The 21069-nt window shown below is 46.2% G+C and overlaps 1 protein-coding gene across 3 annotated transcripts in view; it reads right to left on the reverse strand.

The window, feature by feature from the left end:
- The window catches only part of LOC115093770 (glucose-1-phosphate thymidylyltransferase-like), a 38869-nt gene that overhangs the window by 1512 nt on the left and 16288 nt on the right, over positions 1–21069 (reverse strand). For all 3 annotated transcript variants that reach the window (XM_029606004.1, XM_029606003.1, XM_029606002.1), the window contains exons 5-8: positions 17487–17602; positions 2460–2557; positions 2278–2346; positions 1786–1844 (exon numbers count right to left, since the gene is read on the reverse strand). In XM_029606004.1, the coding sequence (XP_029461864.1) occupies positions 1786–1844; positions 2278–2346; positions 2460–2557; positions 17487–17602 (342 nt within the window). The remainder of the gene's footprint in view (positions 1–1785; positions 1845–2277; positions 2347–2459; positions 2558–17486; positions 17603–21069) is intronic.

The raw sequence follows: 21069 nt of genomic DNA on the forward strand, positions 1-21069 counted from the left end.
GCATAAATAATTTGAATACTGGGTTTGGTTTAATTTAAATAGGCATTTCTATTCTGATTTTAGAAGGGCCATTCAAGTTCAAAATTGATTACAAAAGCGTTATAAAATCACATGCATAGATCAGGGCTCCAAGAAGGCATGGGTGGAACTTGCATGGAGCGGCAGTTACAACCCTAAGCAGCAGTGATGTAATTGCATCGGGACTCCAGTTAAGCATGGGGAAGCCACTGCCATGACAAACTTTGTTCATGCTTGGGAGAGCTAGAAAAGGAGGGTTGATAAGTCAGGTGGATGCTGGCGCTGGGTTGCATTTGGAAATTGTATATGCACATCTACGAAAGAGGATGAATCTCAATGGGGCAGAGTGGATGGGCCATTTTGGTCTTTATCTTCAGTCATGTACTAGAAAAACATCTCATACAGATCACCACACAAAGCTAAAAAGTCTAAAATAAAAAAAGAATACTTATCATAGTACCAGTAAACCCAGATGGGCCTTATACAGTATTCTAATAATACTCATCCTGCCCTGCAACTAGCAAACCTAGCCTGCAGCATATACATTTAAGAATACTTAACCCTGACCTAGAAATTCATCCTGAGAAGAGATAATTATGCAGATGTTACACTGTTAAATGTGAACGTACAAGGTCACTTGTTTCAAAACAAGCATTATTGACAAGCTAGTTAGCCATGTAGACTGATAAAATACTCCTCAAGAATGCCTGTTTGCGACCAAATATATGTAGAAAACTTTTAGGCGGCTGAAAGTCCATGTAAGCATATTCAGCAAGTCTACACCTATAAATCCTTATTTTACACACATGGGACCTGATTAGCTTTTGAAATTTGCCCAGGGTAAGTCCTACAGCGTTCCATTGTTCATTGTTACATCTAATAGCCATGAAACCTAAGGCTGAATCCTGCTTTGATCACCATGCCATCCTCCTCATCTTCATCATTGTTTGTTTATATCACACTCTTCAGATATACAGCATGTGATAAGAACTCCCGTGCTTTTTTTTTTATTTCTCTAGATACGTTAACTTATTTCCTTTGTAATACTGTAGTTTAGTTTGGGGGGAAAAATGTCTTCCCTACGCATCAAATTGTTGCATACTAGGGTACTCTGTCTGTAACTATAAAAAATAGCATAAATACTAATAGCTGGCAGCAGTGATGGGATAGCAGAATGGGGTAAGCTTTGGGAGGATAATTTTCAAAGCCATTTAGTTGGAGAAACTGAAATTGTCCTCTGGCCGACTAAAAGTGTGAGCCCAATGGAAGACCTTGTGTACTTTTAGCTGGATAGCGAGGATGCGTTCCCTGAGGCATGGTTACTTCAGGGAAGGAAAATAACATGCATATGACAGTTTCACAGGTATGTGTGCCATTTTACCCCCTCTCCACCACCTGAACAAAACAGCAGGTGCAGCGTATGTGGGCAATTATAGCGTATGCATGTTACATTAATTTTTTTTTATTTGCATGTAAACAAAACGATGAATAAAAACCAAGATAAGGAAGCAATAAGGCATATTAAAATACAATAAGGAAACAATCAAACATAGGCAAAATTGCATAATCACACTTCCCTTCAAGCCCACATAACTAAGAAAATGGAGAAGAAAAGCAATATCTAGCCAAATTATATTATGCTAGTCAAATTGTAACATTACGTTATGTTAATTTTCAGAGAGAAAGTACCAAGGTACTTAGTCTTATGTTAAAAGAGCCCATGTACTTTAAAAGTGTGTGCCCCTATATACTTTAAGCTCCACCTACCTACTCACAAGCCAAGCTATGAGATGGCCCGGTGCATCTTTCTCCCCTATTGGAGCGTTCTGTAATAGAAAGCAAATGGTTCTAGATAAGTAGTTTGGACCGTGCTGGGAGATGCTATGTTGCAACTTCAGGGGTAGGAACTGTTTAGTGAAGAGGAGATGATTTTTCCATTCATGTTTGGCCACTTCAAAATTAGGGATGCCTAATGGCTCAAAAAAAATTATTTTTTCAGGCATGATCTAGTCCTGCTTTTCTTAGGGAAATCAATATATACATCCATGCTTGTAAATGGGTTAAAACAAGGACTGAAGGAACATGTCCTGGGAAAAAAAAAAGCTACCTGACAGCCCTACTTGCAAATGATTTCTTAACACTACTGGCAGTTTTAATCCCAAAAGCGGATTCCCATGTAGTATACAGCCCTGGTTCTACTCCTGTGTCCTAAAAACAGACAATAAAGGGAAGGAGATAGAAATAGAAAAAAAAAAGTACCTTTTTTCCTTCAAGGAATACTTGTATAAGGGGAAGTGTGTACTTTGACAATAAGTAGAAACAGGGGCACTAAAAAAAAAAATACCATGGTTTAGAAACTTGAAACAAAGGCTACAATCATAAATATTGCAAGAGTCATAACAGACAGATATTCCAGCAGTAAAGCTAGTTTGATATCATACTGCTCTGCGGGACTCTGTTTCATCTGAAGAAGGCTTCTCCTTCAAAGCAGTGACTTTCAGATTCTCATCTGTTTCCAGGATCCCATAATTCTTTGTTTCTGTTCAGAAGATAAAGATGACCACGATTTATTTATAGGAGTCAGACATACTCTAAAAGTACAGAATTATAAATGCCATTTGTAACCTCCACCAGTCTAATAAATACACAATCTGAGAACACCAAACCGAAGAGGGATTGGGGGCTTAACATATGTAATGATCCCAAACTGACAAAGCCCTGAGAATAGCCAGCAGTATGCACAATGAAGAGAATTAAGAGCAGAAAGAAGAGGTAGCAGTACTGCTGTACAAATTGTCTGGTCATCATCTAAAGTTCTAGGTCTAACTTTGACCCACTCCTCCAAAGGGGTTTAGAGTAATGGCAATCAATAGAAAGGAAACCAGAATGGAGCCTGATCTGTACCATAGTAGTGATCTGCACAACACCAGGTGTTGCATACATATCGTTAAAAACTGGCAATTCAAAATATTTTTTTCCTTTTTTTATTAGCTGATAGAGCTTTTAAGGGACAATTTTTCTTATTGCAAATATATTCTTAATATATTCTTTGGCTCTGCAGTTTCCTTCTGTTCCATTGGATCTCCAGCTAACCTACTTTGGCCTACAGGGTTTTGGTCACTACCTTATATCACCCTCCTATTTACTTTAATTCAGCTGTCACAGCAATGGTCTTTGGCAGGGGACCAGACACCATGACTCCCTCCAGAATGTGTAATTGTAGGCTCTGAATTCAGCCCACAGGTGTCGCCAAAGAGTGATTTCTATGAACTCCATTGCCCCTCCATGTACCTGTAAACTGTCCCCCATAGTATTCAAAGCCCCAGCCAGCCTGAGGACCAAGTTTCTGTTCCTGGATTCCAACCCAGGTCCTCTACCAGCATGTGACCAGGCCAGCCATACAAATATTTTTAATTTTAACTTTGTGGTGGAGGGATGGGATGGCCAATAGCAAAGGCTTGATCTACCATTGGGTCAACCTCCTCATTTACCACTGTCCAGGCTGATGTTTGATTAGAACATTGGTAAGATAATGCCAAGTTCCCTGGTGCTAGTGCTGATGACAGCTGAGGATGCATGCCTGACTGTACAAATCTTTGAATCAACTCTTCATGCATGCAGCCTGTACCAATCCCATGCCCTCTCCTGCTAGGATACCGCCTTCATGCAATGTTGGTGTGTATTCAAACATAAATCATTGTTTGCCTCATCAAATTTTTAACTTGAATTCATTACATATTCCTCTTCATCTAGGCAAGCCAGTCCACACCAGCAGGTGGAGACTGAGAACAAAGTTTTGTTGACGTCACCCTCATATAGCTCTGTTCAGGAGCCAGCCAGCCAGTTTATCTCTGTCTCCAGCAGGTGCTGGACATGCATCTGTACTTGTGGATTTTGGTCTGCCTGGATTGAACAGTCTGGTTTGACCTCCTGAGGTGAAAGCAGTAGCTTGAGTGTCTGAGAACCAATCTCAGGAGACAAGAAAAAAAATAAAAAAGCACAGGAGTGAGGTGAAGGCTGCACCTCTAGCCCTCCTCCAGGCAGAAGAGATCCGATAGGGAAAGGAGGCCTTGGGCTCAGCCCTGCTGCATAATCCTCTTCTGTCTGGTTCTGCTTTCTTCTCTCTACTCTCTCCCTGCCATTTTCTTATTTTGTCTGTTTTGTCTTTGGAAAGTTTACTGGGGGAAAAAAAAGAAGTGCGTCGAATAGTGCTGGGAGCAGGTGCCAGCGTGATTTTTTGCAGGCCAGGCAGCAGACACCTGCGATCTCAGCTGTGCTGAACCACGCGATTCAGGAGGACTCGGGATAATTTTAGAACCGGCAAAGCTTCAGTGGCAAAGCCACAAGCAGCATGTGCCATTTTAATTGGCAGGAACTGCTGAGGCATGTGGTGGGACGCGTTTGCTCAGCTTTTAGAGGAAGAGAGAGAGAGAGTGTGACATGGCATCGGGATAGCAGCATGGGAAGAAGCTTCACATCTGCTCAGCATGCCATAAGAGGGTCTTTAGTCTCAGGGGTCCCCTCAGTATGTGTCAAAAGGGTGTGGAAGCCCAGGGGGATGTCTATACAGGGGAGTTTGTTGCTGCAAGGACCTCAGTGGCCCCTGCTTTACAGGCAGAGGTTGTGGCAGTGGCGCCTACCAGAGTGGCTAAGGAGTCTTCCCCACCCCCTCTCCTGCCAATCCCCTCGGAAGTGGACTCTGAGAGGGTTTTGCCTACCCCGGGGATGGATCTTGCTGCCATTTCGTGGGTGGAAGTTTTTAAGAGTCTCCAGGTCTTCTGTCAGGGACAAGGAGTTTCCCGGGAAGAGGCTAGGGATCACCCGCTTCAGAAGTCTCCCTCCTTAGGACCTAGAAAGCATTCCATGGAGCTCTTGTCTCCTTCCAGGAGGAAGAAGAGGAGGCGGCAGACAAAGAAGAAGAAGGCGAGGACAAGGATCCTTCAGGAAAATTCAGATGGGGAGTCAGAATCCTTGGTGGGGGGGGGGGGGGGGGGGTTAGATTCCCCAGATGCTCAGCCACATAGATCTATGCTGCGGCTTTTTTACAGGAACGAGATGTCCGGTTTAATTTTATAGACCTTGAAAACCCTTGGGTCTGAGGAGATCTTGCCAGCAGTGGCCAAAGATCCAAAGTGGAAACTTGTAATGATCAGCTGGCGCAAGGCATCCTGGTTTTCCTCTGCATGAGGCTGTCCAGGAGCTGATAGATTTGGAATGGAATGCACCTGAGGCTAATTTTTAAAGAGGTCGCTCCTTAGCAGGATTGTATCCTATGGACACTAAAGTGAGGGAGCAACTCCAGTTGCCTAAGATGGACACATTAGTCTGTGCTGTGACAAAGCAGACCACCAATACTGGTGGAAGGAGGTGCGGCTTTAAAAGACACTCAAGATGGGAAGATTGAGGCTATTTTGAAGCAGGCATTTGAAGCATTGGCTATGAATCTCCACTTCCTGTTGTATGGTTGCCAGGACTGGGTTACAATTAGCCCAGGAGACCCAGGCAGCTCTGGGAGAAAATGGCCCATACCTTGAGCTGGTAGCTGCCTTCCTGTTGGATGCTATGATTTGGCTCACAGGGCGGCTCAAGGGGTGGCTTCGGTGACTGCAGCCCGAAGGCGTCTGTTGCTACAGGACTAGTCTGCTGATACTATTTCAAAATCAAACTTTACAAAGTTACCTTTTAAAGGGCTATTGTTGTTTAGGACGGAGTTAGAGAAGATGGCAGATCAATGGGGAGAGTCAAAATTTCCTCGGTTACTGAAGGATAAGAAGTCAACTTCCTAGTTTTCTTAAGCCAAAGGGCGATTTCGGAGCTCTTGACGTTTCACTCCTCAGGTTCGAGTAGTCCGAGATCTCAGACATTTGGGAGATCTGTCCTTTTGGCCAAGGAAGCCAGGCACCCCTGGCTCCAGAACCCTGCGTTCCTCCCAATGAAGTTTTGGGGGTCCATCCTCCTGTCTCAATGTTATTGGAGGTGGACCCATATCACTTCTGACCAGTGGGTTTTGAAAGTGGTGCATGATGGATACGCTTTGGAATTTATCCATTCTCTCTCAAGACGCTTTTATGGTTTCCCCCTGCAACTCCGTAGAAAAGAAGTTAGCAGTCCAGTGCATGATGCAACGATTGCTTGCCCTAAAGGCAGTGATTCCAGTTTCAAAGGATAAGGAGGACACAGGGCGCTATTCCATTTACTTCGTGTTTCTCAAGAAAGAGGATTCGTTTCGACCTCTACTGAATCTCAAGGGGGTCAATCGGGCCCTCCGGGTTACCCATTTTTGGATAGAAATGTTAAGAGCAGTGATCATGGAGTTGAAGAAGGGAGAATTTCTCATTTCTCTGGACCTATCGGAAGCTTACCTTCATATTCCAGTTTGCAAGCAGCATCAGCGATATCTGCAATTTGCAGTGGTAGGTCAGCATTACAGTTTCAAGCGTTGCCTTTGGTTTGGCCATGGCACCCAGAACATTTTTTCCAAGGTGATGGGAGTTGTGGCCGCAGCCCTCAGAAAGGAGGGCATTATGGTTCATCTTGGATGATTTCTAATCAGAGCCGAGTAGTTAGAAGAGAACAGACTGGTGACCACCAGGGTGGTTCGGTTAATGCAGCACCTGGGGTGGATAGTGAACTTAGCCAAGAGCAACCTGAAGCCATCTCAGGTCCTGGAGTATCTGGGCATCCAGTTTGACATGGCACAAGGCAATCTGTTTCTCCCAGAGCCTCGCATTAAGATCTGGGGGTCAGGTCCGGGCCCTGAGTGCGGCGATCGGCCCATCAGGCTGGTCGTATCTGCAGATGTTGGGATCTATGGTTGCGACGATAGAGGATGTACCTTGGGTGCGTGTTCATATACGTCCTCTGCAGCGATCTCTCCATTCTTGATGGAATCCCCAGTCTCAGGAGTACAATGTGATGCTGGCCTTGCCGCCGGAGGTGAGGCGGAAGCTTCTCTGGTGATTGAAAAAGGAGCATCTCGAAAAAGGTACGGATTTGGAAACTCCCAATTGGATGGTGGGCACCACAGATGCGAGTATCCAGGGCTGGGGAGCACAATGTCAGGAGTTGGTGCTAAAAGGGCAATGGACTCCTGAAAAGGTGTCTTAGTCCATCAATTGACTGGAGGCATGGGCAATTCCACTAGCCTTCCTTCAGTTCACAGTCCGGTTAGAATGAAGGACGGTGAAAGTTATGTCAGACAATGCGACTGTGGTGGCATACATAAATCACCAAGGAGGAACATAGAAACATAGAAATGATGGCAGAAGAAGACCAATAGGCCCATCCAGTCTGCCCAGCAAGCTTTCACACTTATTTTCTCATACTTATCTGTTACTCTGACCGCTGAGTTCAGGGCCCTTATTGGTAACTTTTTTGGTTCTAATTTCCTTCCACCCCCGCCATTGATGCAGAGAGCAGTGTTGGAGCTGCATCAAAGTGAAGTATAAGGCTTAATGTTTGAGGGTATTAATCATCGTATCGAGTAAGTTACCCCGATGTTTGTATACTCATACTGCTCAGATCAATGTCTTGTTAGATGTTGTCTGGATGTACATCCTATTTCTTCATTCCCCCTGCCGTTGAAGCAGTGAGCTGAGCTGGATAAGCTTTCCAAGTGAAGTAACAGGCTTAATTGGTTTGGGGTTGTAACCGCCGCAACAAGCAAGCTACTCCCACGCTTATTTGTTTACCCAGACTGTACTATCTTATTGGTTGTTGCCTGAATGCAAATCCTCTTTTCCACATTTCCTCTTGCCGTTGAATCATAGAGCAATGTTGGATTCGCATTAACCGTGTGAATGTTTATTGAGTAAAGGTATTAATCACCAGGTAGTAGCCATCATTCCCGCAAGCCACCCCCATACCTCTTCTCTTCATTCCCATCCTCCAGGCTTTATGGATCCACAGTGTTTATCTCACGCCCCTTTGAAATTCTTCACAGTTTTGGTCTTCACCACTTCCTCCGGAAGGGCGTTCCAGGCATCTACCACCCTATCCGTGAAGAAATACTTCCTGACATTGGTTCGGAGTCTTCCTCCCTGGAGTTTTAAATCATGACCCCTGGTTCTGCTGATTTTTTTTCCAACGGAAAAGGTATGTCATTGACTTTGGATCATTAAAACCTTTCAAGTATCTGAACGTCTGTATCATATCACCCCTGCTCCTCCTTTCCTCCAGTGTATACATAATTAGATTCTTCAATCTCTCCTCATAAGTCATTCAATGAAGACCACTTTTTTTGGTCGCCCTTCTCTGGACCGCCTCCATCCTGCCTCTGTCCCTTCAGAGATACGGTCTCCAGAACTGAGCACAGTACTCCAGGTGAGGCCTCACCAAGGACTTGTACAAGGGGATAATCACTTCCCTTTTCCTACTCTATATTCCTTTCTCTATGCAGCCCAGCATTCTTCTGGCTTTAGCTATTGCCTTGTCACATTGTTTCGCCGACTTCAGATCGTTAGACACTATCACCCCAAGGTCTCTCTCCTGCTCCATGCACATCAGCCCTTCACCCCCCATTGAATACATTTCTTTCGGATTTCCACACCCCATAGGCATGACTCTGCACTTCTTGGCATTGAATCTCAGCTGCCATAACTTCGACCAGTCTTCCAGCTTTCTTAAATCCCGCCTCATTCTCTCCACTCCTTCCGGCGTGTCCACTCTGTTGCAGATCTTAGTATTATCCGCAAATAGACAAACCTTACCTTCTATCCAGTCCGCGATGTCGCTCACAAAGATATTGAACAGGACCGGTCCCAACACAGACCCTTGCGGTACTTCACTCATCACCGCTCTCTCTTCAGAGTAAGTTCCATTGACCATCACACATTGTCTTCTGTCCTTCAACCAGTTTGCTATCCAGGCCACCACCTTGGCACTCACACCCAAGCTTCTCGTTTTATTCACAAGCCTCCTGTGCGGGACTGTATCAAAAGCTTTGCTAAAATCCAAGTAGATGACATCAAGCGCTCTTCCTCGATCCAATTCCTTAGTCACCCAATCAAAAAAGACTTGAAGTTGACAAGTCTCTCTAGAAATGGATGTCCTTCTGCCGTGTGTGGAACTTCATTTACAGGTACTGTCGGCCTCCCATATAGCAGGACTAGACAACATGCAGGCAGATTATCTCAATCGTCACGTGTTGGATCTGGGAGAATGGGAACTGGCTCCCAAAGGGTTTCATCTTATGGATTCCTGGGGGTGTCCCTTCCTGGATCTAATGGCGACTCGCAAGAATGCAAAAGTGGAGAGATTTTTCAGTCGGACAAGGGATGTTCAAGCTCTCGAAGTGGTTGTCCTAGTCCAGGCATGGCCACAAGAGAAGTTACTATATGCATTTCCGCCATGGCCCATGATTGGCAGTTTGTTGCAGAAGATAGCGCAACTTCCAGGCCCCGGATTGGCTGCATAGGCCGTGGTACATGGATCTGCATTGTCTTCTGATGGGGGGACCTTGGCAAGTCCCTCTTCTCGGGGAGTTGTTACGGCAGGGACAAATTTTTCAGGATAATCTGAGACAGTTTTGTCTTATGGTTTGGTCCTTAGGAGGTCTAGGCTCTTAAAGCGAGGTTACTCAGGGGCAGAGGCGGAAATGTTTTTGAGAGCGTGCAAGTTTTCTACCTCCTTGGCATATATTCACATTTGGTGCGTGTTTGAGCCTTGATGTCAAAATCATGCTTCTTTGCCCACTTTAGCGCCTGTTCCCTTATTCTTGGAATTTTTACAAGACGGTCTGAGTAAGGGATTGGCCTTGAACACGCTGAAGGTGCAGGTGGCTGCTATAGCGTTTTATCAGGGCCACGTGCAAGGGAGACCACTGTCTTCTCGCCCACACGTATCTAGGGTCTTGAAGGGAGTAAAACACTTTGGCCCTCTTTTGCATTTCCTGGTACCCTTGAGAGATTTGAATCTGGTTCTCTCCTTTCTGGTTCTCCCTTTCGTCCTTTCCAGGGCATTTCCTTGTGGTAACTGACTGAAGACGGCATTTCTGATCACTATTTGTTCTGCAAGGCAGATTTCGGAATTACAAGCCTTGTTGTGAAGAGATCCTTTTTTGATTATCACTCCGCATAAGGTGCAGATTTGGACAGTACCTGCCTTTCTTCCAAAGGTGGTTTCGGAGTTTCACTTAAACCAGTCGGTTGTGTTACCATCCTTGAATAAGGCTATGATGGTTAGGAATACAGAAAATTGTGGCCGTTGGACATGTGGCAGCACTTATTGCATTATCTGGAGGTTACAAATGAGTTTCAAAAATCAGATAGGCTGTTTGTTCTTCACCAGGGGGTAAAGAAGTAGGAGGCAACTTCTCGGGGCTCGCTGGATTAAGGGAAATAGTGCCAGCCGCCTATGTGGATTCTGGGAAGCCTCTTCCGAGACAAGTCAGGGTGCATTCAACCTGGGCTCAGGCAGTTTCCTGAGCAGAATTACATTTGCTTTCTCTGGCAGAGATTTGTAGAGTGGCAAGGTGGTCATCTTTGCATATGTTTGCCAGGTATTACAGACTGGATTTGATGGTGTGGGAGGATTCTGCCTTTGCTAGGGCAGTGTTACTTGGGCTTCAGGCAGCCTCCCACCCTTTGGGGAGAGTAGCTTTGGTACATCTTACTGGCGTGGACTGGCTTGCCTGGATGAAGAAAAAAGGTGAAATTCCTTCTTATCTGATAATTTCCTTTCCTCGAAGTTAGGCAAACCAGTTCACCTTCCCACCCAGGGTGGCCTTGAGGTGGCTGACTTTCTTCTGTGTTGCTAGACTCTTGTCCAGAAAGGAATGAGGTTCCAGGATCTTTCATGCAGCTGGACTCCGACAAATTGGGTGAGTTCTGTTCTTCTAAAATAGTCTGATTGTCTTAAGGGACTATTGTTATGGAGCTGAGTCCAGTGTTTTCATTGTTTAAAAAAAATAAAAATAAAGAAAAGAATCCACAAGGTTAAGTTGAATAGTGTTTGTAGGATGTAATTTTACTGTTAATGTTTAATGGTTAGTGTCCACAGTTTGCTTTTGAAGAAATACTGGCTGGCTGTTGCCTGAGCAGAGATATGAGGGTGATGTCAGCGAGTCTTTGTTCTCTATCTCCACCTACTGGTTAGAGTGCATAACCCACTGGTGTGGACTGACTTGCCTTACTTAGAGGAAAGGAAATTATCAGATAAAAAGTAATTTCACCTTTTGAAAAAACTTTGTCGCTTATCTATTACTCCAGATCCTTTCCCTGGGTAGAGATGAGTTAGCTTGGCCTCAGGCATTTCTTTCCCAAAGCTCAAGAGAACTGAAGACTTAGGGGTTCTCCTCCCTGGGCTCTAAGAAGAAAGACAGTATGGGAATGAGGGATCCCTTCCCCAGATCCTAGAATCAGGAACTGAGTATGGCAAAATGTTTACTTTCATGGCTTTTCACAGGTTTCCATTTGTCAATACAACACTACTAAACTTTGTGGTTTTCTGTGAATGCCTAGTTAGAACAAGTCTCATTGCGCTACACACATGATTGAGATGTCTTAAAACAAAAGAAAATTAGGTCTTACCTCCGATAATTTTCGTTCCTGTAGTACCAAAGATCAGTCCAGACTCCTGGGTTTTACCTCCGCACCAGCAGAAGGAGACAGAGCAAGATTTGACTGGCTCTGCTATATACCAGGGTGCCACCCACAGTCAGCCAGTATTACGTAATGTCAAAGCAGAATGATTCTCCAACTAAACTAACTATATATACAGGAATCGCAACCTGAAAAATGGATCACTGACCCCCAACAACAAAACCAGACCCGTAAATGAGGGTATGAACAGCAGAAATTCGCAGATCAGAGGAAAACAAAAAACAGAAGCAGCGGACTCTCCCCAAACTTTATGCACACAGTGGGCGGGACTCTGGTCTGATCCTTGGTACTACAGGAACGAAAATTATCGGAGGTAAGACCTAATTTTCTTTTCCCTGTACGTTCCGGATCAGTCCAGACTCCTGGGATGTACCAGAGCTTGCAACTTACGTGGGATGGGATCCGGAGAGGCCCGCTCTCAACACGCCTATTCCGAAATTTCCCCCACTCGGACCCTGGACATCGAGTCTGTAATGTCGCGCAAAAGTATGCAATGTCTTCCAAGTTGCTGCCCTGCAAATCTCTTGCGGGGAAACCTGATGACACTCAGCCCAGGAAGCCACCTGGGAGAGTGTGGAATGTGCCTTAAGCCTTACCGGCAAGGGTCGACCACAAAGCAAATATGCAGAATTTATGGCCTCTTTCAGCCACCAGGTGATCGTGGTTTTGAAGGCCATATTACCCCGCTTTGGCCCATTCCAGAGAACAAAGAGATGATCAGAGATTCTAAAATTGTTGGTAACGTCTAGATAACGCAGGAGTGCCCTAAAAAACATCCAATTTTCTCAAATCCCTCGAAAGCGGATCAGACCTATCCAGGTCGGAAAATGAGGGGAGTTCCACTGACTGATTCAAATGAAAAGAGGAAACCACTTTCGGAAGAAAAGATGGAACCGTTCGTAAACTAACCCCGGAATCCGAGATCCTCAAGAAAGGTTCCCTGCAGGATAACACCTTTAGTTCAGAGACTCAACGCGCCAAGGAAATTGCTACCAGAAATACCACTTTCAACGTGAGGTCCTTCAGAATCGCTCTCTTCAATGGCTCGAAAGGGAGCGTACACAAAGACTTAAGAACCACATTCAAATTCCAGGATGCACATGGGAAATGCACCAGACGTAAATGCTTTGCCCTTCACAGAAAACGAGAAATATCAGGGTGTGCCGCCAACGGCACCCCTTCTATAGAACCGCATAAACAGCCTAGGGCTGCCACCTGCACCCTTAAGGAGCTACAGGACAAGCCCTTGGCCAAACCGTCCTGTAGAAAGGCCAGTATACTGGATACCGACGCCCGAGTGGGAACACTCCTACGATCAATGCACCATGACTCGAAAATCTTCCAAACTCGTACGTAAGACAGCGAAGTCGACACTTTGTGTGATCTCAGGAGAGCAGTCACAACTGCGTCCAAGTACCCTTTACCTTTTAGACGCCTCCTCTCAAATGCCATGCCGCTAGACAAAAGCGATCTACCTGATCGAAACAAACGGGTCCCTGATGAAGAAGGTTCGGAAGGAGCGGAAATCGCAGTGGACCCTCCACCGCGAGATTAGGTAGATCTGCGAACCACGGCCGACGGGGCCACTCGGGAGCCACCAGAATCACATCCGCTGGATGGTTCTCTATGCGACGAAGCACCTTACCGATAAGAGGCCAAGGCGGAAAAACATACAGCAGAACTGTCGTTGGCCAGGCCAAAGCTAGAGCATCCACGCCCTCTCCCCCTATGTCCCTGCGGCGAGCAAAGAAGCGCGGAGCCTTGGTATTCTTGAAGGTCGCCATCAGATTCATGCACGGTGTGCCCCATCTGTCACAGATGAGTTCAAAGGCCCTGTCCGCCAGTTCCCACTCTCTGGGGTCGAGCTGATTTCGACTTAGAAAATCCGTGTGTACATTGTCGACCCCTGCTTTGTGGGACGCAGCTATGATGGCAAGGTGAAGTTCCGCCCAATGGATGAACAGACGAGCTTCCAACGCCACGAACGACTCCTGGTTCCTCCCTGATGATTGATGTAGGCCAATGTGGTCGCATTGTCGGACAGCATCCTGACCGACTTCCCCCGGACGAGAGGAAGGAATGTCTGCAACGCCAGACGCACCGTTCTGGTCTCCAGGCGATTGATCGACCACCGAGACTCCGCTGGAGACCAGAGCCCCTGCACCAACTTCCGCAAGCAAACAGCCCCCCAACCGGAAAGGTTGGCATCCGTGGTGACCACCATCCAGTCCGGAAGCCACGGAGCAGATTGTCTGAGCACAGCCACCAAAGTAGCTTGGACCGAGCGGACTCCGTCAACAGCACGGGAAGGTAGAACTGTTCGGAAATTGGACTCCACCGGGAAAGCAATGCTGATTGCAAGGGCCGCATGTGTGCGAACGACCATGGGACCAGTTCTAGTGTCAAAGTCATGGAACCTAGTACCTGCAAGTAATCCCAGCCCATCGGAGGATGTTTCATTAGCAAAGTCTTGACTTGACCCTGCAGTTTGGGACTACGGTCCGACGTAAGAAAAACTCTCCCCTGACAGGTGTCAAACAAAGCTCCCAAAAACTTCAACGATTGGGAGGGAATGAGGTGACTCTTGGCCAAGTTGACCACCCAACTGAGAGACTTCAACAACTGCAGCACCTGGTGGATTGCTGATTGACACAGAATTTCGGACTTCGCCCGGATCAACCAATCGTCCAAGTACGGATGCACCAACAAGCCCTCCCAGCGAAGTTGAGCTTCCACTACCACCACTGGTGAATGTTCTGGGGGCTGTCGCAAGACCGAATGGTAGAGCTTGAAACTGGTAGTGTTTTCCTAGGATGAAAAATCTCAGATATTTCTGGTGATCCGCTCTGATCCCTATGTGTAAATACGCCTCCGTCAGGTCTAGAGAAGCCAGGAACTCTCCCGGCCGAACGGAAGCTATGACCGATCGTAACGTCTCCATGCGAAAACGGGGGATCCAAAGGCATCTGTTGACGCGCTTTAGATCGAGGATGGGTTGGAAGGAACCCTCCTTTTTTGGAACAACGAAGTATATGGAATAACGTCCCCTTCGCTGTTCTGGAGGAGGCATCGGAACGATTGCCCCCAGATCTAGAAGATGCAGCAAAGTTTGTTTGACGTTTTTCGGGATACCTGAACAGGGATATCAAGAATTGCGGGCTGGGACGGCTTAAAAAATCTAAAGCGTAGCCGTGTTTTATCACTGAAAGCACCCACTGGTCTGATGTGATTGTGGCCCACTCCTCGTAAACAGAGACAATCTGCCCCCTACCTTCGGTACAGAGGAATGGACTGGCTGGACATCATTGTGCAGCCTTACCACCTGAAGTCGCCTGGGAGGCACCAGGTCTGCTGAAGCGCCGGCCTCGAAAGGGTTGTGACCAAGACTGCTGTTGGCTTGCCAGAGGACGAAAGGAAGAAGTGTTCGTACGAGCTGGACGAGATTTACGAGTCCCTCGAAATCGGGACCACGCCGAGAAGGTTCCCCTGGATCGTGCCCTGTCCTCTGGTAGGCGATAAACCTTATTCTCGCCCAGTGACTGAATCATGTCTTCCAGTTCCTTTCCAAAGAGAAGTTTTCCCTTAAAGGGCAAAGAACCCAACTGGGATTTGGAGGCCCCATCTACCGACCAATTCCTCAACCACAATAATCTGCGTGCCAACGAGCTGAAGTTCGCTGAAGTTCGCAGGAGATCATAAAGAGCATCAGCACTATAGGCCACCACCACTTTGAGGCGGCCAGCCTGCCGAGCTTCGTCTTCAGAAAGGCCCTTGTTGGTTAGCAATTGTCGCACCCAGCGAAGCCCTGCTCTCAGGGCAAAATTGCTACACATCGCCGCCCGGACTCCTAGGACGGAGACTTCAAAAATCTTCTTAAGCTGTACCTCTAGCTTCCGATCCTGAAGGTCCTTAAGAGCTGTGGCCCCCGTGACTGGAATAGTAGTCTTTTTTTGTCACCACAGAAACCGCAGCATCCACCTTCGGAACCCGAAGCATGTCCAAAGCATCTTCTGGGAGGGGATAAAGCTTATCCATAGCCTTTGTGACCTTTAACCCCAAATCCGGGGTATCCCATTCACGAAAAAGCAGGTCCGTAGCCGAAAAATGAAATGGAAAGGCTGTAGGAGGACCACTCAGGCCCAACAATACTGGGTCCATCAAGCCCAAACGAGACTCTTCGGGAGGCGCAGCAATCCCTAATTCCTCCAGAATGGCAGGAATTAGGGGTCCCAGATCATCTCTATGGAACAGGCGGACCACCTTAGGGTCTCGCCCTCAGTGACATGACTCTGCCGCGCAGTCCCATGTGGTTGGTTGCTGTCTCCCTCGACTTCCCTCGGGGGCAGGGTCGGCCTATCTGGATCTTCCGGATCCGGAGACTCTGAATCTGAGTCCATATCTTCCCGGGGTGGTAGAGCCCGCAACGGACGTTTCATCTTTGAAGACATCAACGGGTCCAGCGACTGGCTCCGCCGCTTGCCTATAGGGAGCGACACATGGAAGCCCTCGGACTTAGAAACATGCCTTTTTGAGGCCTTGCGTGCCTTAAAGGCTCTATGCATAGCCAGGATAAAATCTGAAGAAAAAGAAGAACAGGCACCCTCTGAATCTGTTCCTGTATCTTCATCTTGCCCGCCCCCCCCCCCCCCCATGCAGGTGTCGCAGTCAAAACAAGCCTCGGAGCTGTCTGTTGTTAAGGGGGGGGGGGACCCCTTCCACCACCACGAGAGGAGCCGCAATAGAAGCGGCTCCTAAAATGGCGCCTTTTCCTGCGCTCACCAGCAACGGCCTGGAAGTAGAAGCAGGCAGCTCCCCGATTGCGATTGCCATTGAGTTCTGCCTCACAAGCACCCCCCTGACCGGCCGCGACATCCCTTCACCTCCGGGGATGCAGGCCAAGCACAGCCCATCCCGCAAGAGGCACACGCGTCCCGATCCACAAGCTGCACAAGCCGGACCACGTGGCATCGGGAAGCTGGGCCGACAAGAAAACTAAGAAAAATTTAAAAATATCAACCACGCCTAAGAAGCGAGGTGGGGGAGGGATCGCAAAAGACTGCCTGTCGCGGCAAAAAAGCAAACAGAGAGATCCGGTACTGAAAACTTTTTTTTTTTTTTGTCCTAAGCGCAGTCTAACCTGCTCCGCTGTCCACCGACGGGTCCTGAAGCGGTTTGGCTGGGGTGAGTGATCCGGGCTCCCCGGTATCACCCCAAGCTGGGCTGCCCAAAAGGAATAAGTAGGGCCCTCGACCCTTAGCCACAGCAGCCTGCAGAGCCAGGGGGAATGGTCCCCTCAGGACCTGCCAATCCCCTGGGAGGCTAAGACCTTCAGCCAGTTGCTCTCCTGCACTGGAACGACTTTTCCTTTTATTATTATTATTATTATTTTTTTTTTTTAACAAATAATTTAATTCAGCTAACCAAAACACTTATCTAATTCTACCCTATTATTTTTATTGTTTTTAAGAATCAGACTGTGAGTATTGCACCTGGACCATCTGCTGGAGACAGAATAATACTGGCTGACTGTGGATGGCACCCTGGTATATACGGCAGAGCCAGTCAAATCTTGCTCTGTCTCCATCTGCTGGTGCGGAGGCAAAACCCAGGTGTATGGACTGATCCGGTACATACAGGGAACTAAGTTTGCACAGATGCACTATAAGTGAAAATAAATGGCTGTCCTGCAGCTATTATACTGGCTGCTGTAAAAATGGTTGATAATGCTCAGCATTAGCCCTGCCAGCATGTTGCTGTGGCTCAGAGACACAAGCACAAGAGAGAGCTTAGGCCCAGATACCCGCCCAACAATTTTTCATAGGTTTCTATTTGTCAAGTAGCGAGCAAAAGAAATGTCCACAGATTTACCTTCATCTTGGCAGAGATATGCAAGTACCAAGTTAGCTTGATCATTCTCATGTTGTAGTTTCTCAAATTTTGCTATAACATCTCTGAGACTGAAATCCTCAAAGAATAAGGTATCCCTGTAAAACATTAAGGGAAAAAATTGTTTGGCTTTGTATATTTCATGTGATTTAGTTATATACTCTTTCCTTTTTACTTATACACTCCTGGTTACTATGGGGTCAATATTCAGCGCTCTTAGCCAGATAAGTTCAGGGGAGGAGCTACTCATGTGACTAACCTAGCTGGATAAGTGATGATAGTCAGCCTTATCTGGCTTAGTTAGCTGGATAAACTTATCCAGCTAACTAAAAGTTACCTGGGTATATTTAATGGCTCGGTAGCACCGCTGAATATCCCATCTAAGTTAGCTGGATATGTTTATATGGCTACCTTTCCTAGCTGGATAACGTTTGAATATCTACCTCTATATGTCTTATCAATTTTATTTTTGCATGTATTTATTTGATGTCCAACATAAACAAAGTATTTATGGTGTGAACTATGCTGGGTGTTCACAGAAAGTTTTTCTTTTTTTATCATTTTAATCACCATATTTAATTCTATTGTATAGTTTGTCTATTTCTGTGTTGGTTGGCTTTCAGGATTATATGCTGTCATTTTATTGTGAATGGTTGATTGAATTATATCCTGGTTTTATTGTATTTATTGTGTCTTGATTGTAAATCGTTTTGCTTTTATTTGAAAAGCAGTATAGCAAGATTAACTAAAATGAAAAAGAAAAGAAAAATGAAGAAATTTAATTAAAAAAAAACTTCAGTTTGTAGAAATAAAACAGACCGGTTAGCCTCACTTCGGTGGTGGGAAAAGTAATGGAGTCACTGTTGAAAGAGAGAATAGTGAACTATCTACAGTCGGGAGAATTGCTGGACCAGAGGCAGCATGGATTCACCATTGGAAGATCCTGTCAGACAAATCTGATTGACTTTTTTGACTGGGTAACCAAGGAATTGGATCGAGGAAGAGCACTCGATGTCATCTACTTGGATTTCAGCAAAGCTTTTGACACTGTCCCGCACAGGAGACTGGTGAATAAAATGAGAAGCTTAGGAGTGAGTGCCGAGGTGGTGGCCTGGATTGCAAACTGGTTGACGGACAGAAGACAATGTGTGATGGTAAATGGAACTCTCTCTGAAGAGAGAGCGGTTTTAAGCGGTGTACCGCAGGGATCGGTGTTGGGACCGGTCCTTTTCAATATCTTTGTGAGCGACATTGCGGAAGGGATAGAAGGTAAGGTATGTCTTTTTGCGGATGACACTAAGATCTGCAACAGAGTGGACACGTCGGAAGGAGTGGAGAGAATGAGACGGGATTTAAGGAAGATGGAAGAGTGGTCGAAGACATGGCAGCTGACATTCAATGCCAAGAAGTGCAAAGTCATGCATATGGGGAGTGGAAATCCGAATGAACTGTATTCGATGGGGGGAGAAAGGCTGATGTGCACGGAGCAGGAGAGAGACCTTGGGGTGATGGTGTCTAATGATCTGAAGTCGGCGAAACAATGTGACAAGGCGATAGCTAAAGCCAGAAGAATGCTGGGCTGCATAGAGAGAGGAATATCGAGTAAGAAAAGGGAAGTGATTATCCCCTTGTACAGGTCCTTGGTGAGACCTCACCTGGAGTATTGTGTTCAGTTCTGGAGACCGTATCTCCGAAGAGACAGAGACAAGATGGAGGCGGTCCAGAGAAGGGTGACCAAAAAGGTGGAAGGTCTTCATCAAATGACTTATGAGGAGAGATTGAAGAATCTAAATATGTACACCCTGGAGGAAAGGAGGAGCAGAGGTGATATGATACAGACTTTCAGATACTTGAAAGGTTTTAATGATCCAATGACAACGACAAACCTTTTCCATAGGAAAAAAATCAGCAGAACCAGGGGTCACGATTTGAAGCTCCAGGGAGGAAGATTCAGAACCAATGTCAGGAAGTATTTCTTCACGGAGAGGGTGGTGGATGCCTGGAATGCCCTTCCGAAGGAAGTGGTGAAGACCAGAACTGTGAAGGACTTCAAAGGGGCGTGGGATAAACACTGTGGATCCATAAAATCAAGAGGCCGTCAATAAAGAGTGGGTGGCTCGCCAGAATGACGGCTACTGCCTGGAGATAATACCCTTATTCAATAAACATACACATGGTTACTGTGACTCCAACATCACTCTAAGCTACAACAGCAAGAGGAAATGTGGAAAAAAGGATTCGCACTCACAAAGTGGGGAGTAGCTGGCTTGTTACGGCGGTTACTACCCCAAACCAAATAAGCCTGATACTTCACTTTCAATACATATCCAGCATAGCTCTCTGCTTCAACGGCAGGGGAGAAGAAAAACTGATACTTCACGCATAGCTCTCTGCTTCAACGGCAGGGGAGAAGAAAAACTGATACTTCACGCATATCCAGCATAGCTCTCTGCTTCAACGGCAGGGGAGAAGAAAAAAGGATTCGCACTCACAAAGCGGGGAGTAGCTGGCTTGTTACGGCGCTTACTACCCCAAACCAAATAAGCCTGATACTTCACTTTCAATACATATCCAGCATAGGTCTCTGCTTCAACGGCAGGGGAGAAGAAAAACTGATACTTCACGCATAGCTCTCTGCTTCAACGGCAGGGGAGAAGAAAAACTGATACTTCACGCATATCCAGCATAGCTCTCTGCTTCAACGGCAGGGGAGAAGAAAAAAGGATTCGCACTCACAAAGCGGGGAGTAGCTGGCTTGTTACGGCGGTTACTACCCCAAACCAAATAAGCCTGATACTTCACTTTCAATGCATATCCTGCTTCAACCGCAGGGGAGAAGAAAAACTAATACTTCATGCATATCCAGCATAGCTCTATACTTCAACGGCAGGGGAGAAGAAAAACTGATACTACACGCATATCCAGCATAGCTCCCTGCTTCAACGGCAGGGGAGAAGAAAAACAACCAATAAGGGCTGAATAACACAGTCTGGGTAAAACAAATAAACATGGGTGTAGCTTGCTTATTGCGGCGGTTACTACCCCTACTACCCCTAACTAATCAAGCTTGATATTTCACTTGGTTGCAGCTCCATCACTGCTCTCTACATTAATGGTGGGGGTGGAAGGGAAATAGAACCAAAGAGCTAAGAGAAACAGATAAGTATGAGAAAAAAATGTGAAGCTTGCTGGGCAGACTGGATGGGCCGTTTGGTCTTCTTCTGCCGTCATTTCTATGTTTCTATAGGCACAAAGCCAGAGAAGATGAACATGCTCTACCTTCCTATGTCCAGTCAAGTTGATAAAATTAACCAAACTGTGTAAATATTCAGAATTTAAAAAGTGTAGAACTTTGTCATGTATTTATTTTGCATACTTTATGCAGAATTTTAATGTAGCCAGCTCCAAAAAGTCTTGTTATAAGATATAATGCTATAGCCCACACACGCATAGCACTACAAAAAAATCAGAGAACACAAGGCTTTAATAAAACTGTAATTGCACCACATTTGTGAGGGGGGTAGCATCTTCTGTCATTGGTATTCTAACCTCAATGACTAGGCTA

The sequence above is a fragment of the Rhinatrema bivittatum genome, chromosome 6 (assembly GCF_901001135.1).
Source record: "Rhinatrema bivittatum chromosome 6, aRhiBiv1.1, whole genome shotgun sequence".
Taxonomy (NCBI): Eukaryota; Metazoa; Chordata; class Amphibia; order Gymnophiona; family Rhinatrematidae; genus Rhinatrema; species Rhinatrema bivittatum.